The sequence below is a fragment of the Vollenhovia emeryi genome, unplaced genomic scaffold, assembly GCF_000949405.1.
Source record: "Vollenhovia emeryi isolate VEMERY1.0 unplaced genomic scaffold, V.emery_V1.0 DF939120.1, whole genome shotgun sequence".
NCBI classification, from domain to species: Eukaryota; Metazoa; Arthropoda; class Insecta; order Hymenoptera; family Formicidae; genus Vollenhovia; species Vollenhovia emeryi.
In genome coordinates this window covers 2,483,197-2,496,698 of record NW_011967246.1, presented here as the reverse complement: position 1 = coordinate 2,496,698, position 13,502 = coordinate 2,483,197, and the positions used below count along the sequence as shown (strand labels likewise).

Below are 13,502 nucleotides of genomic sequence, written 5' to 3'. Positions count from 1 at the left end.
TTCTTCTCGATATCATGTTTCATTTATCAGAGCTGTAATTAAAATCATTCTTGGAGGGAGAAATTATTGACAAAAGACTGTTAAAGAGAAAATATTATATTTTAGAGATCGTTCAGTATCTGAGGCGTCTAGTCCGTAAGCTAAGTAGATAATTTAGAATTAACACACAACTTTCCCCGCTCTTTGCATATATTTTGCAAAACCCGATATAATAAAAAAATTTCTGATTATACTCATGTGCCTATTAATATACGAAGGAATTGTAAATATGTATTGTAAAAATTTGTATGCCTGTACCATGAAAATCGTTTTATAAGTAATTTGGAACTCATTTCAACGCGATACATACTTTTTGACTAACTTGTAAATACCTGAATACCCTTAGTCTTTTTATAATCGATAAATAAAATGCAATGTTAATTTTGCCCAATCTCGTCCGGATGAAGAATGTAGTTGCTATACGCGCTATCACCAGCTGTTTAAATACCCGCCAAAACCAAAAAAGTGCAGGCGATGCGGGCGCTGCGCCGGTGCTCTAAAAGATATTCTTGCTTTTACGGAGCAACACAGCTCCCAGAGTGCAGGGAGTGTAGGTAGAGCGGGAAATCCCCCCAGTCTCATGGCGGACCCTATTCCCCTCCAGGAGAGTACACCGACGCGATTGTCTCTCCAGAGACCGAGATAGATGAGCAGACGATTCTCCAAAACCGGGGCGTTATAGGATTTTCTTTCCTTGCCATAGGGCGCCTGTCGCTAATCGCTCTAATATCCTTAAGTTTCGTTGTATTCGTTTACTTCTGTTCCACTAATTTTTAGCGAATTTTATAACTGTTTTCATAGTAATCATCCCCTTCAGACAGAGGCGATCGTATTAAATGTTGACACGATAATTAATCTGCCAGTGAAATTTCTTCCCAGATACCCAAATCGCCATCTAAACATCTACATTCTCTATCCGGGCGAGATTGGGCGTAATTGACACATCAAACGAACTCATCGAGTGAAGTTCGATTTGAATTACGCCCGATATCTGGTCCGGATGGACTCCCCTCCCACGGATGGAAACCATCTCCCGCCGTAAAAGAGGGGCAGGCGATTTGCGGAGATTCTAAAGGAATGAAGTTGGCAGCTCGCGTGGCGGCCTGCTGGGCGTGCAGCGCCTGCGCCGCCTGCACTTTTTGGTTTTGGCGGATATTTGAACAGTTGGGGTGTACAAAGGCACGACTACATTCTCCATCCGGAGATATCGGGCATAATTCAAGACGAACTTCACTCAGTGAGTTCGTTTGATTTATCAATTATAATGCCAAGTTACCCGACTTAAAAACTCTTGCTCCATTCTTATCCGACAAGTAATGTCTTTATCACCGTCTTCAAAATCGAACTAAAGTGAGCCCTTAGATCAGCAAGATACTCGCGCTGCTGTTTCAACTCAACCGTGTTTCATGTATTGTTTTGTGTCATTCATAGCATTGGACCTGAATCTATCTGGTAAGTGGACTCATTTTGAAAAGCGTCATTATCCACCTATTGCGTGTGGCATGGCTGCGATTCTCCTGCTTGCGGCATCGTTATAAACAACGCCTGAAATGTCCGTCCTGTGCTCTCTGCTTTTTTTTATTACACATTTATGGCTTGATCGAAACTTAGCTATCGATTCCGAAAATTAATCGTAACGTAATCCTAAATGCGTCTTCTTTCCCTTGTTATTAAACCTATTAACCGCGCCGCATACTCGCTTACACACGATTCAACTTGCCCAGTCTACTTCGTCATTTAGAGAATGCACCATAGTAAACGAGAGAATGGACCAAACGAAATAGAAATAGTTTTTACCCGATAGTCGCCTTGTGTCACTTGCGTGCTTATAGCGCTGGACGTTCCAAAGAACGATTGAAATCGGCAATAATTCTGGTAAATTCCAATCTCGATGCCACTGACATTTATTTCTACCGAGAAAAATTTCCATCGGATAAACCAATTAAGTAGCGTTTCCGATTAACTTTTCCGAATCGGGCATTGTCTTCGGTATAATTTAAAATTTCGGTATAATTAAAAAAAAAACGTTAAATACATTCTCATATTTACAGCATCGAGATTTGAACTCGCCGAAACTACGCCGGTTACAATCCTTATTCCAAGTATTATACTTTGTAGCGACACCATGATGAAAACAACAAGTAAACAATGTCTACACCGCTGACGTATCGATATCTTAAAATTTCTTTTGCAAAATCGCGATGCACATTAAATACTACTCGCTTAGATCATGTCACGATGCTTATTACATGATACAATACAGCCAAGTATTACCGAAGAATACGAAAACTAGACAATCACCGGATCTTTCCTCGTGCCGTTCCTTCAGCACAGTAGCATGCTTCAACAAAGTACAATGCGAATAGCCTGGTCGCCAGGTTGAGTCAATAGAAATTCGCCTAGTGCCACGTAGAGCGTAGAGCAAACGCGTAAATCAGTCGAGACGAAGAAAGATCGCGATTACGACGACTGAGACTCCGATTTTAACTTTTACTGAAATGAATCCGATCGCCAATTATCGTCGGCGACTAAAATCAGTCCTGAATTCAGGAGCAGCACGTCCACGGCGGCGACCGCGTTTGCTATCGCGACCTCCGCCTCCAGCAATCCACCGGACAAAGGGCCGCTGTCCGTGAACGACAGCCGTTACAACCGGGATAGGAACAGGCGGAAGGAGTCGGTGATGTCGACCGCCGCGACGATGAGGGTGCTGAACGTCCTGAGGCACTGGGTATCCAAGCACGCCCAGGACTTCGAGTTGGATCAGAAATTGAAGAGCATGACCATTGAGTTTTTGGAGGATATCAATTACAGTCCCAACCTGCTGCCGGCTGAGCACAAGGCGGCCACTCAACTTCTGCGATTAATTACCAAAGAAGAGGCCGAGACCAACAAGGTCGATCTGAAGAAATTGCTAACTCCGCCAATAGTAAGTAACGATAATAATAATTTAATTAAATTTACTCGTTCAATGCTGATCGATAACAGAGATAAAGTATCGCGCGCAGCCACATTGCTTCACCTCATACTTACTTCACTGACGAGAATGGACTTTTGGTACTCTCTGGAGGTTTTGGAGTGACAATAGAACCATGGAATAAAATATTCGCTCTATTGAAGTAAACATTCACTTTAATAGAGTAAATATTTGTTCCAACAGAGCGAATATTTATTCTATTAGAGTAAATATTTTATCCATAGTAATAAATAGGGGTGTATCTTCGGGGAGTTAGGCCCTAACAGACGTGTCATTTCTTAATTTTCGGTGAGACAAATAATGGGCTAAGACCAGACCAGGATTCGAACCTGGGACCTTTCGCTTGCCGAGCGAATGCTCTTCCAACTGAGCTATCTAGACCCACGCTCAAAAATCCTTCTCGCTTGCCTACTTTATTTTACTGAATAAAGTAGGAATAGTATACTAGCAGCGCAGTATTTATTCTACTGGAGCGAATATTTCACTCCAAAACTTTGGACAATTATTATTAAATTTTTACACATCGATAATGATTTGATAAAATTTAGCCGGACTGATGTTTGATAATGAATTCACCTCAGATTCCGAGTAAGGAGAGCATCGAGACCCTATCTGCCCTCGAGATTGCCGAACAGATGACGTATCTGGACCACCATATATTCATCTCTATCGCCAGCGAGTAAGTAAGACGGATTGCCAAATTATATTGTTGCTGTTTGAATAGGAATACATAGGAACTTGCTTTCTTGCAGAGAGTTTCTCGGACAGGCGTGGATGAAAACGGATAAGGCGACTCGCGCGCCACATATTCTACTCATGACGAAGAGATTCAACGAAGTCTCGCAGCTAGTTGTTTCCGAGATTATTCGTCGCTCCAACATGTCGGCCAGAGTCGCAGCTATCGAGAAATGGGCCGCGGTCGCCGATATCAATAGGGTTCTGCACAATTATAACGGCGTGCTGCAGATATGCGCTGCGTTCACCAACAGCAGCGTGTACAGGCTGAAGAAAACTTGGGACAAGGTTTCTAAGACGGTACGCGCTTTAAAAACTTGTTCAAGACTCCTGAATAATTTATAAATCAATTCAATTTTGCATAATTTATTCGGCTTGGCAACGAATTTTTGTAAACAGCAAATGCTACAGCGAAAATCAATTTGTAAAACTGTTTAACGAGGGATTTTCTTTCGAGCACGAGACCGAGAACGATCCCTCGTTCCCGTAGTTTTTTAAATCAATCTCTTTAACAAATTGTTTGCGAGATACTTATCTTCGTTCTTGTACTTTTTGTTAAACAATGTGAGATAATATTATAATTTATATAAATCAATAATTTTCAGACAAAGCAAACGATAGAAAGACTTCAGCATATCGTTTCATCCGACGGGCGGTTTAGAAATTTGCGGGACGCCTTGCACCGATGCGATCCACCCTGTATCCCTTATTTAGGTCTTTACCTCACCGACCTCTCGTTTATCGAAGAGGGTACTCCAAACGTTACCGAGGGTCTTTTGAATTTCTCGAAAATGCGAATGGTAAGCGATCTTTCTTCACAAATGATTTATGATTTATATCTTCAATCTCTCCTCGCAAAATCTTTTAATCCGTTTGGTATAAAAATAAGAGAATTGCAGAACGATTTATGTATAATAATAAAACCATAGAGTCTACAATTTCATTATTTATTTCGTCACTTGCTATTCGCGTTAATGAACAAAGTTTTACAAAAAAAAATATTACGTGTCTTTTCAGATTTCTCATGTAATCCGCGAAATACGGCACTTCCAGCAAACTCCCTATAAGATTGAACTAGTCATTAAGGTAACCAACTATCTGCTGGACACCTCGCTTCTGGTGAACGAGAAGGATTTGTATCGCATGTCCTTGGACCTCGAGCCCAGGACATCCAGGTTGAGTAGTTCTACCTTGATCGACCTACCACCTTCGGTCAGCCACGTGGCTACAAAGTAAATTCGCTTCGTTCCGAAATTCTGTGAGGCTACTCAACTCTATCTTCATTTCAATGAACGAAAAAGGGAAGTCTAGACTCGAAGGGATGAACTATTCGTTGCGCTCGGCCGATTGACGACGATCGCGAACGCGACTCGTCGTGTCATCAGCCCCGTCCACTTCTGTCCACCTTCGCTTGTAACGTGACGTCCGTTTACTTCCGTTGTCATTTCGGTTTTATTTATTGCGACGTATCTGCGCAAGAGTTACATAAATAAGCTCAACAATGATCTCACCGTCGCACAGAATCGGCCTCGTGGGAGGAAATTTCTTTGATAGATATTACAATTGCAGAAAATTATAACCAAAATTGAATTTCAACGTAACTTTCCAGATTTACCGGAACTGCTACCGGTTGTCTCTTCTTATTATTTTTCCCTCTATTATTGCGACAGTTAATTTTTATTTCTACTTAAAAGAAACTTTAACAAATATCCCATCTCTATCCAAAGTTTGGAAAGAACTGACAAAGAAACTCGCAAATTGTAAGAAAAGCATTTACTAGTAACGTGTATAGATTACAGAAGATTAAATGCGTGACTGTATAAAGAAATCTGCTGAAGATAAGAATGCAAAATATTAATAATGAATGTAGGAAGACTTTCTTGTAATAACATGATTATGCTTCATCTCTTCGTGTTGTTGACAAAGTAATAATCTCACTCAGAAGTGTGGTCAGTTTGATCTGTCCGATAAATGATCCATATTTCACGGGATATCCGAATTTTCTACAAAATAAAGGCTGTTGTTAACACCGACGAGGTGATCGCGGTGACGGTAACAAAGAACTGTTATTGATTTTAGTTTAGCTAAGCTCAATCAAGCCAGTATTATTGCGCGAGGCGTATAAGCAGTTTAAACGAGTATACTTAAGAGAATCGATGAGAAGCGTGAAAGGCGATTGGAAATTACATTCTGACAATCAATAGCATAACGATATCGCTGTTCTTTCGTTCGTTCTAATTGTTGCTACGAATATCAAAGCAAAGAAACTCGCTTGTCAAACGGCCGAAGACCGGCTTCGATCTTGGACCATTAGTTTTTGAAAATGTACACGTCAGCATCGCAACGTCTCGTTTTCGTTAAGCGATTTGTTTTAACGTGTTCTTGAATTTTCGACTCCAGCAGCGTCCTGATTTGGATGTTTACGGTTGAAACGACAATTGTAAGTCCGAAACGTACAAAGCTATGCACAAGTTTTCTCCGTTTGCCAAGCGAGGTGTAAATCTTACACAAAAGGGTATACATATCAACTATATTTAACATAATTCCAGATCAGTGTCTCTCTCTTGCCCGCCTCTATATTTTTATTCAACATTTATACCAATAGCAAGACAGGACCAGATAGTTTGGAACTGGAATTCCGTTCACACACACACACACACATACACACATGCATTACAAAGAAAAAAAGAGGCGGGATCTAAAGTGAAAAATTTATATACATATATTATATATATACACGCATCTATTTTTAGCTTTACGTTTATTAAGAGATTTTCGGATGCGCTTCTGCATCTATAAAAAATTTAACGTTCCCGCCATGCAAAGTACGATCTTTTTGAGCTCAAGCATGGAAACCGTGGCGTGCAAACCGCGCGTTTCTAATTAAATACGCGAGAAGGAAGGTTCTTTTTTCCTCGAGGTACCGCCTTTCGAAATAGCGATGAGCGAAACGCCAAGAGATGCGCCACTCGCGTTTGTATCCCTTAAAATTAAACAGTGTAAAGTCGTGCCGCGCGAATCGACATTAGAGCATCGCGAGTTTATTCCGATCAATCAGGGTTTACTCATAAACGCATTCCGAAGAGAGCACAATACGGCGGTTGTCGAAACGGTAAAAACTTGATATTCGTATTCTCCTTTCGCAAAACCTGCGCTCCTCGAAGGCGACATGTGACCAATTATTTAATTGTAAATACTGAGCTCGTTACTCTTGTGGAATTGTAGCTAAAATCGTCAAAAGTCGATTCGACTATAATCTCCGGGTGATCCGCAGATCACGTACGAGTATCTTACGTCTTCGAAGGAAAAGTATCGTTTATTGTTTGCACGCTGTCCTGACCTTTCGACGAGCGATACTATTGTATCGTCCGTAGGAGAATGATAGAACGTAAAAAAGGGATTACTTCTTGATTTGGGCGATTGATCGGTCCTTAAAACGTTTTGCGTTAAATTAAATCGAATAGCGCGACTGACTTTGCGTCAAGTTTCTCGAGATTTTTCCTCGTTATTAGATGTAGAGGATGGGTTAACCATATAAATTGCGGAATCCATTGGTGTTTTAATGGACACGTATAAGGGTCAGTAATGTTAAATATCCGTTATAGTCGTAAGAATTCCCAGTGAGAAATGATTCGTCGATCGACGTCGAAATGATGTCGAATCGACGTCAATTCGACGGTGTCGATGTCGATTCGACGTCGATCGACGAATCATTTCTCACTGGGTTATTTCAGAGTATTGTATAGATTCTTTTGACAACTACGAAGCGTCCAGTGAGGAAAGGAATACTCACCATTGAAAGTTCCAAGACAGTAGGAAGAAAAGAGAGGGGGAAAAATAGAATTCGCGAGCGATCTTTTGCGGATAATTTTATAATTATCTGGACGGAGCATATCACTGTCACAATCATTAATTATTAACGCTCAAGGTTTAAATATTCTTGTTCGCTGAAGCGGCTATAAATTTCAGAAGTTGCAAGTGACAGTTTTCGGCGGCTGATTTAATCGTGATTTAATCATGACATTGTGTTTAAAATGTTTTCACTTATAGAAATAACCAAATTTTAATGTTCTCTTATAATTTATACTTAGAAGATTCGTACTATTTGTATTATTTCGTAACTGTACGTTTCAAAACACGTTTCGTCGAATCGGTATGAATTTAGTCAAATTCACTTGAAAATACTTGACACTTCGAAACAATTACTCTTTCAGCATATGACTGGACGTGACTGCGTTTGAAATGTTGGAATTTAAACGATTTGTATTCCCACGCTTTCATGCCGACCGCATATCATTGTTCTCCCTGTGATTTTAATATCGACCCTTCCTCTTACTTTGTTATTTTTTCGTCGCGAATGATCTAAATCGAAACTGGGCAACGTCTCCTTTCATTAATGCACACCGGTTGAATTAAAAATAATGGACAAGAATTTTAAGCAATAATCAATACTTCGGTGAAATAAAAGAAACTCGTCGAAAAGTCGATAAATTCGTTGTGAACACTTGGTTTTAAACAGAATAAATTGGCGTCGCGAGAAGGTTCAATGACCATCCAAAGAAAACGTGAAACATAAATTATTTTACAGCATTTTAATCTTTTACTAGGGACTGCCGTGATATGCGAGAATTCCTTGGAATATTAAAAAGATGAACGAGTAAATGGACTCTCGAGATAAAAAGTTACAAAGGATTTAGGCTATGAGAGACAAATGTGGTTATTAGTGCGTGTCGATATGATATAATTATTAAAATAAAATTCTCGATCGCAAGTTTCGTATGCTTGGAATATTGATGGCCATTTCAAAAGGTTGCCCACTTGTTAACAAAGCCTTGTGCCAATTATGAGGGAAGCTCGCGCGACGAGTGAAAATCGATTGCATCGGCAACCCTTGTGAGATTAGCCCTAATTAGCAACGCCTCTATCTTAATCATGATTCAGCCTACCGCAGTGCTAAAGAGAAAGAATACTCAATTAATTGTACGTATAGAGCGGTAGTCCATGTCGAAGCGGTCGATCTCAAAATGTCTAAGACGACAAGTTTGTGTTATCAAGAGTTCTCAACGTGCATCTGTAGATCACGTCGTATAGCAGAGCTGTCTGGACATTCGCAAGCTAGGCGTTTCTCTCTCGTTCATCCCCGCGTGTTCTGTTACGTGACGTTGAAATTTAGACAGCTCTGTCATATAACATGGAAGAATATTTTCTAGAGTGTAGAAAAAATAGGATATTACGATCGGCTAGTGTCTTTACGAATCGCCATTCTGACACAATACCTGATCATCCTTCAGATATAATCTGATCGGTCATTGGGTAAGACACCGTTTATCGTTTCACTTCGCGAACGATGATATTTTATTTCAAGCGGAATGCTAGCCGTATAAGTGTCTAATAAGTATCTGTGTTGTGACGGGGAAATTTTTATGTGATGTTACACGCAGAAATTGTTTAGTTAGTTTAATTATTAAGTTTCATTGCTACTCTCTCTATAAAAATCGATCGGCGAATTGTCACTGAACACAGCGAATGGTCGTTGATTTACAGTCGTAAGTGCATCACTGCGATTTTCAGTGGTGCACTTGTAACCACAAATCAGCCGCTACTCACTGTTTTCAGTGATAATCCACCGATTGACTTTTAGAGAGTACCGTTCAATTAAGATTACTAATTGTTATTGTACAGAGGCACAAGAAATGTCTTTCCTACGTCGGTTTTTTCTGTCAAAGTGCCAATGAAGTTACTGTTCCGGGCACCTATTTACAATTCCGACCGAAAGCGCCAGCTTTCGATCAGCAAATTTTGCGATCGGCTTCCTGCCGTTGCGACGAGATAAATAATAGCGATCTTTCTTCGATTCGAGCGCGCTCCCGGGCGGAGCTGCCACGGTTTTTCAATTATTTTATCACGCGTATTTAGATAGCGTTCGAAAACACAGGAAACCTCCGATATTTTGCGAGCAGGAAAAAAGATTGGAAAAAGTCGAACTGCGTTTCCGTATTGATAAATATTGTTTGTCTCGTCGCGCAAGTAAATAGATATATAGCGAGCGGTGAGCCGATTGTGATCCTCGCTAGAAAATTCGCGGTTTCCAATTGAAACCGCGAGTAACGCTGGTGCCCCGTTTCGGCGATCAAGCTCCAAGTGTACCTTCAAACGTTCTAAATATCTTGTTCAGAGGAAAAGTTGCGAACTCGATTATTGGCGCACTTTCGCACGTACTATAACGTACTCGTGTTTACTCGCGGCACGCCGTTAATAATCTTACGTGAGCGCTATGTATAGACATCGATATGTGTCATACACATTTCCTTGTACATAACTCTAGTTACATATTGAACATGCATTGCGCTAGGCAGCCATTATCGTTGTTGATAGATTTCACTATACGAAGGACGATGATTATCGATTGACGCGATTACTATTAATGTCACGCCAAAATTGCATTATCGCGTACGTATAAGTAAGACGTGCCGTCTGATTGGATCCAACCCAAGACGGACGCGGTGGGGGTTTGAAGTTCTCCGCGTTCGCGCAGTCTGAAGAAAAAAAAAGAAAGAGAGATCGATCCAGCATAATCTTGCGCCATTTTATCACGTTAAGGAAGCAGCGTTGATATGCTCTTCTTATTGACAACTGTACCTTTTTAAGCTATCGATAACAATCGTACGACAGTGGCTTGGCGAATATAGCGTGTGGGAAAAGAGGCGAGGCACAATTTGGCGCTCACAATCGCCCAAGAATTTTCTAGGATCCGTTTGATTCTCGTGCAGGTGCAAATTCATTCGGGGTGTCGACATTTCATTGATCAATCGCTGGAGAAAGGTGAATTCTTTAAGACCAGCCTCGCGATTTATAATGCGAGCGACAGCTCCACTCGTTGAAAAATACGACATTGATAGAGTAAAGTTTTCTAATATGAGATAGTAGGTTTTCAACGTCGAAATTCAATGACAAATCCTTTTCTCGCAACGATCATACGAGCTAACAAAATCCATTTTCAACTAAACAGATTCACACCAAGGGCAATAAATTCATGGTGCAAACAGATAATGCCTATTAATAAAAATAAAGTTATTATTATTAAGTTAGCAGAAACTCCGCTATCTCATATTGGGAGCCTATTTTATAATAAGGGACTTTTCTCTACATGGACAAACGACATTAACAACTGAAGACACGGCTCAACGAGGCCGAGATTGGCAATAATTCGACCCTGGAATTAGCCTGCGCGAAAATTTCTAAGGGAAAAGCTGTCGAATGAAATTATTTCAAAATTACCAACTCGGTACCAATCGCAGATTTTTTGTAAAAATATAAACATTAATATACATATTAATCTGGACATAGTGTTAGTCGCGAGTAAGTATTAAAGTAATGCGCAGGAAGCACTCGTCACTATTCTAATGGCGGTTTAAAATCTCTCGATTTCTCTCTCCGTGACTGTAGTCGTCGTTGGAAACTATGATATAATTGCTACGGCTAGTTGCGGATGCTGTAAAGTACCGTCTTAACCAAAGTTACCTCATTTCTTATTGTCGACACGGCACTATAGAGAGAGTTATCTGTTCCCTTCTTCGATTCTAACTATCTTACGGCTACGACGTAGAATTAATCGATCCGACTCGTCAATCGTGACGGTATCTACAACGCTACAAACATATTTCAACGGTATCTTTTAGCACGATAGGATCTGTTCCCCGCGAGACCAAACAGAAAGTGAAAGAATTACTTATCGGTAAACGTAAGCGTAAGAGAAGAGAGCAAGACTTGTAAACCGTTTTTCTATTGTGCACAAATTACTTACGCAGGTTATACGGAGTGAGGCAAATTAATAACAGAAATAATTTCAAGCCGCTAATTCTTTTTCAAGAGATGTTTAGATTTAACTGGCAATTAATTTAAAATCCATTGCAATCGATTCGTTTTAGACATTTCTCAGCGAATTTAAAAACACATATTTACATGTATAAATGTTTTAATCGATATATCGTTATTTGTATTACGTTCGCGTGTGTAGAGGGTGGAGTATTTTCGGTCCATTTCCAGTTATACGGGTTAAGTGCGTACAAAAGGTTAGAGAGATTCGCGATAGGAAGAATTTTTAGTAGGGAAATACCTGCGTACGCGCGCAAGAGTAAAAAGTTTTGCGCATATTCTCCGTTCTATTTTTTGAGTAGCACTCGAAGTAGACGCGCCGAGGGGCGTATTGTTGGAAGAGAGCAGGGCTTTAGATCTCCTTCAAGTTTTCGCGTGCGTATCTCTCCAGCCGTAACTCCTTGAATGTCTTGATATCCGCGGGATTCTACTTCGCGGACTTTCACACTTTTCTCGTTAGCTCGATAGAGAGGCAGACATTAAACGGCAAATACAGATTTTTCTAAAAGGGCGTGCGACAACGTAAAGAAATATTTCGGAAATTCATGTTCGATCTTTCAAATAAGAAATAGTAATCACCTGGGAAAGAATGAAAACATCTTCATTGTAAATGTCTCAAACATGTAACATCTAATTCTATCCAATTCTAAAGTCATCAGATCTCCAGAGATTTGACACCTTTATTGAATATTCAATGTTATTATCTATTGAGATCTAATTACGTTCTCTTAGGGCATTTAATTATAGATTTAGTTAGATCTCACTAAATAAACCTCGAACATTTGAGGAAAGTGTCATGTCTCGGAGGAGCTGATGATTTTTAGAATTGGATCTCATGAGATGTAATTAAAAATTACACGATTGAGACATGTATGAGATTTTTCCCTTTTTTTCCCCGGGCACTTAGAATTTCTAGGGGAAAATCTACCGGCGTCTGGGACTTTAGAGCTTCAAGCGCGCGCGCGCGAGAGGTTTGAAAAAGGATATTCAAACTTCTACCAGCACTTTGGACATCTATATTTCTAATGAAATTTAGCTCTTTTGCGCGTGACTTTGCGGATACATTCCTATTCTCCTCTCAACAATTCAGGATCTTTGTACATACAAAAACTTGATTTGTTTGCCACTAGCAATTGCCCGTTAATACATGTTTAATATATGAATATTACTATTACCGCGTGTGAGTGGCTATTTAAAGCGAGCGTACGAGGATGGAGTTGCGTGTATTTGTAAGTGTGCAAAGTGTTCCTTCGACTAAATTATAGCGGAAAGCTAATCACAAATCATCAGCTGGTTGTGAGTAAATGTTAACTAAGTATCAACCATACTAATACAGAGACCTGAGCGCGCCCCGGTGACTGTTGGGCAAGTTTGGCTTTTACAGATGTATAGATTACGCTAATAATCGCAACTGTGTTTAAGACGAGACGGTAGATGTTCGTTCGAATACTGTACATAGGTCTCTCCTATATTTTACGTAGTTAAAAGCAGATTATATATCGAGCTGTAGACGAGACGTAGCAAAAGGGAAAATCATTTTGCCCAACAGCAACGGCCGCCGCTCTCTCGATACTATTTTGACATGCAGTATAAGTAATGTTATCACGGCTGTATTATCGCTAATCTCGTTCGGACAGAATCAAAAAGTCACTCGAGGATTGAATCAAAGAAGAGAGCAGCAGTATCGCAATTATCACAAAGCAGTTGGAATCTTTAGCTACACGCGCGCGTCCACGCGCGCGCCCTAAAGTCTCGCTATTGTCTTTGATTCAATCGGGATCTTAATGTTGTACATGTTTATAAGCCGCTACAAAAGGAACTATTATAAATAGTTGATAATCTCGTTGTTCAAAAGAGAGGACAAGAGAGGGGAAAG

The 13,502-nt window shown here is 40.2% G+C and overlaps 1 protein-coding gene and 1 non-coding gene across 5 annotated transcripts in view; one reads left to right on the top strand and one right to left on the bottom strand.

The window, feature by feature from the left end:
- LOC105570555 (ras-specific guanine nucleotide-releasing factor 1-like) overlaps window positions 1-6,408 on the top strand; it is a 59,482-nt gene extending 53,074 nt beyond the window's left edge. For 3 of the 4 annotated variants that reach the window (XM_012027842.1, XM_012027844.1, XM_012027841.1), the window contains 6 exons: window positions 1,471-1,491; window positions 2,590-2,968; window positions 3,598-3,695; window positions 3,769-4,051; window positions 4,357-4,551; window positions 4,769-6,408. In XM_012027842.1, coding sequence (XP_011883232.1) covers window positions 1,471-1,491; window positions 2,590-2,968; window positions 3,598-3,695; window positions 3,769-4,051; window positions 4,357-4,551; window positions 4,769-4,987 — 1,195 coding nt within the window. In that variant the 3' untranslated portion in view covers window positions 4,988-6,408. The remainder of the gene's footprint in view (window positions 1-1,470; window positions 1,492-2,589; window positions 2,969-3,597; window positions 3,696-3,768; window positions 4,052-4,356; window positions 4,552-4,768) is intronic. The other variant, XM_012027843.1, reaches the window with a different exon arrangement.
- On the bottom strand, window positions 3,325-3,397 carry Trnaa-ggc. The gene has a single exon. It is a non-coding gene; the product is annotated as a tRNA-Ala (tRNA).
- Window positions 6,409-13,502: the final 7,094 nt, after the last annotated feature.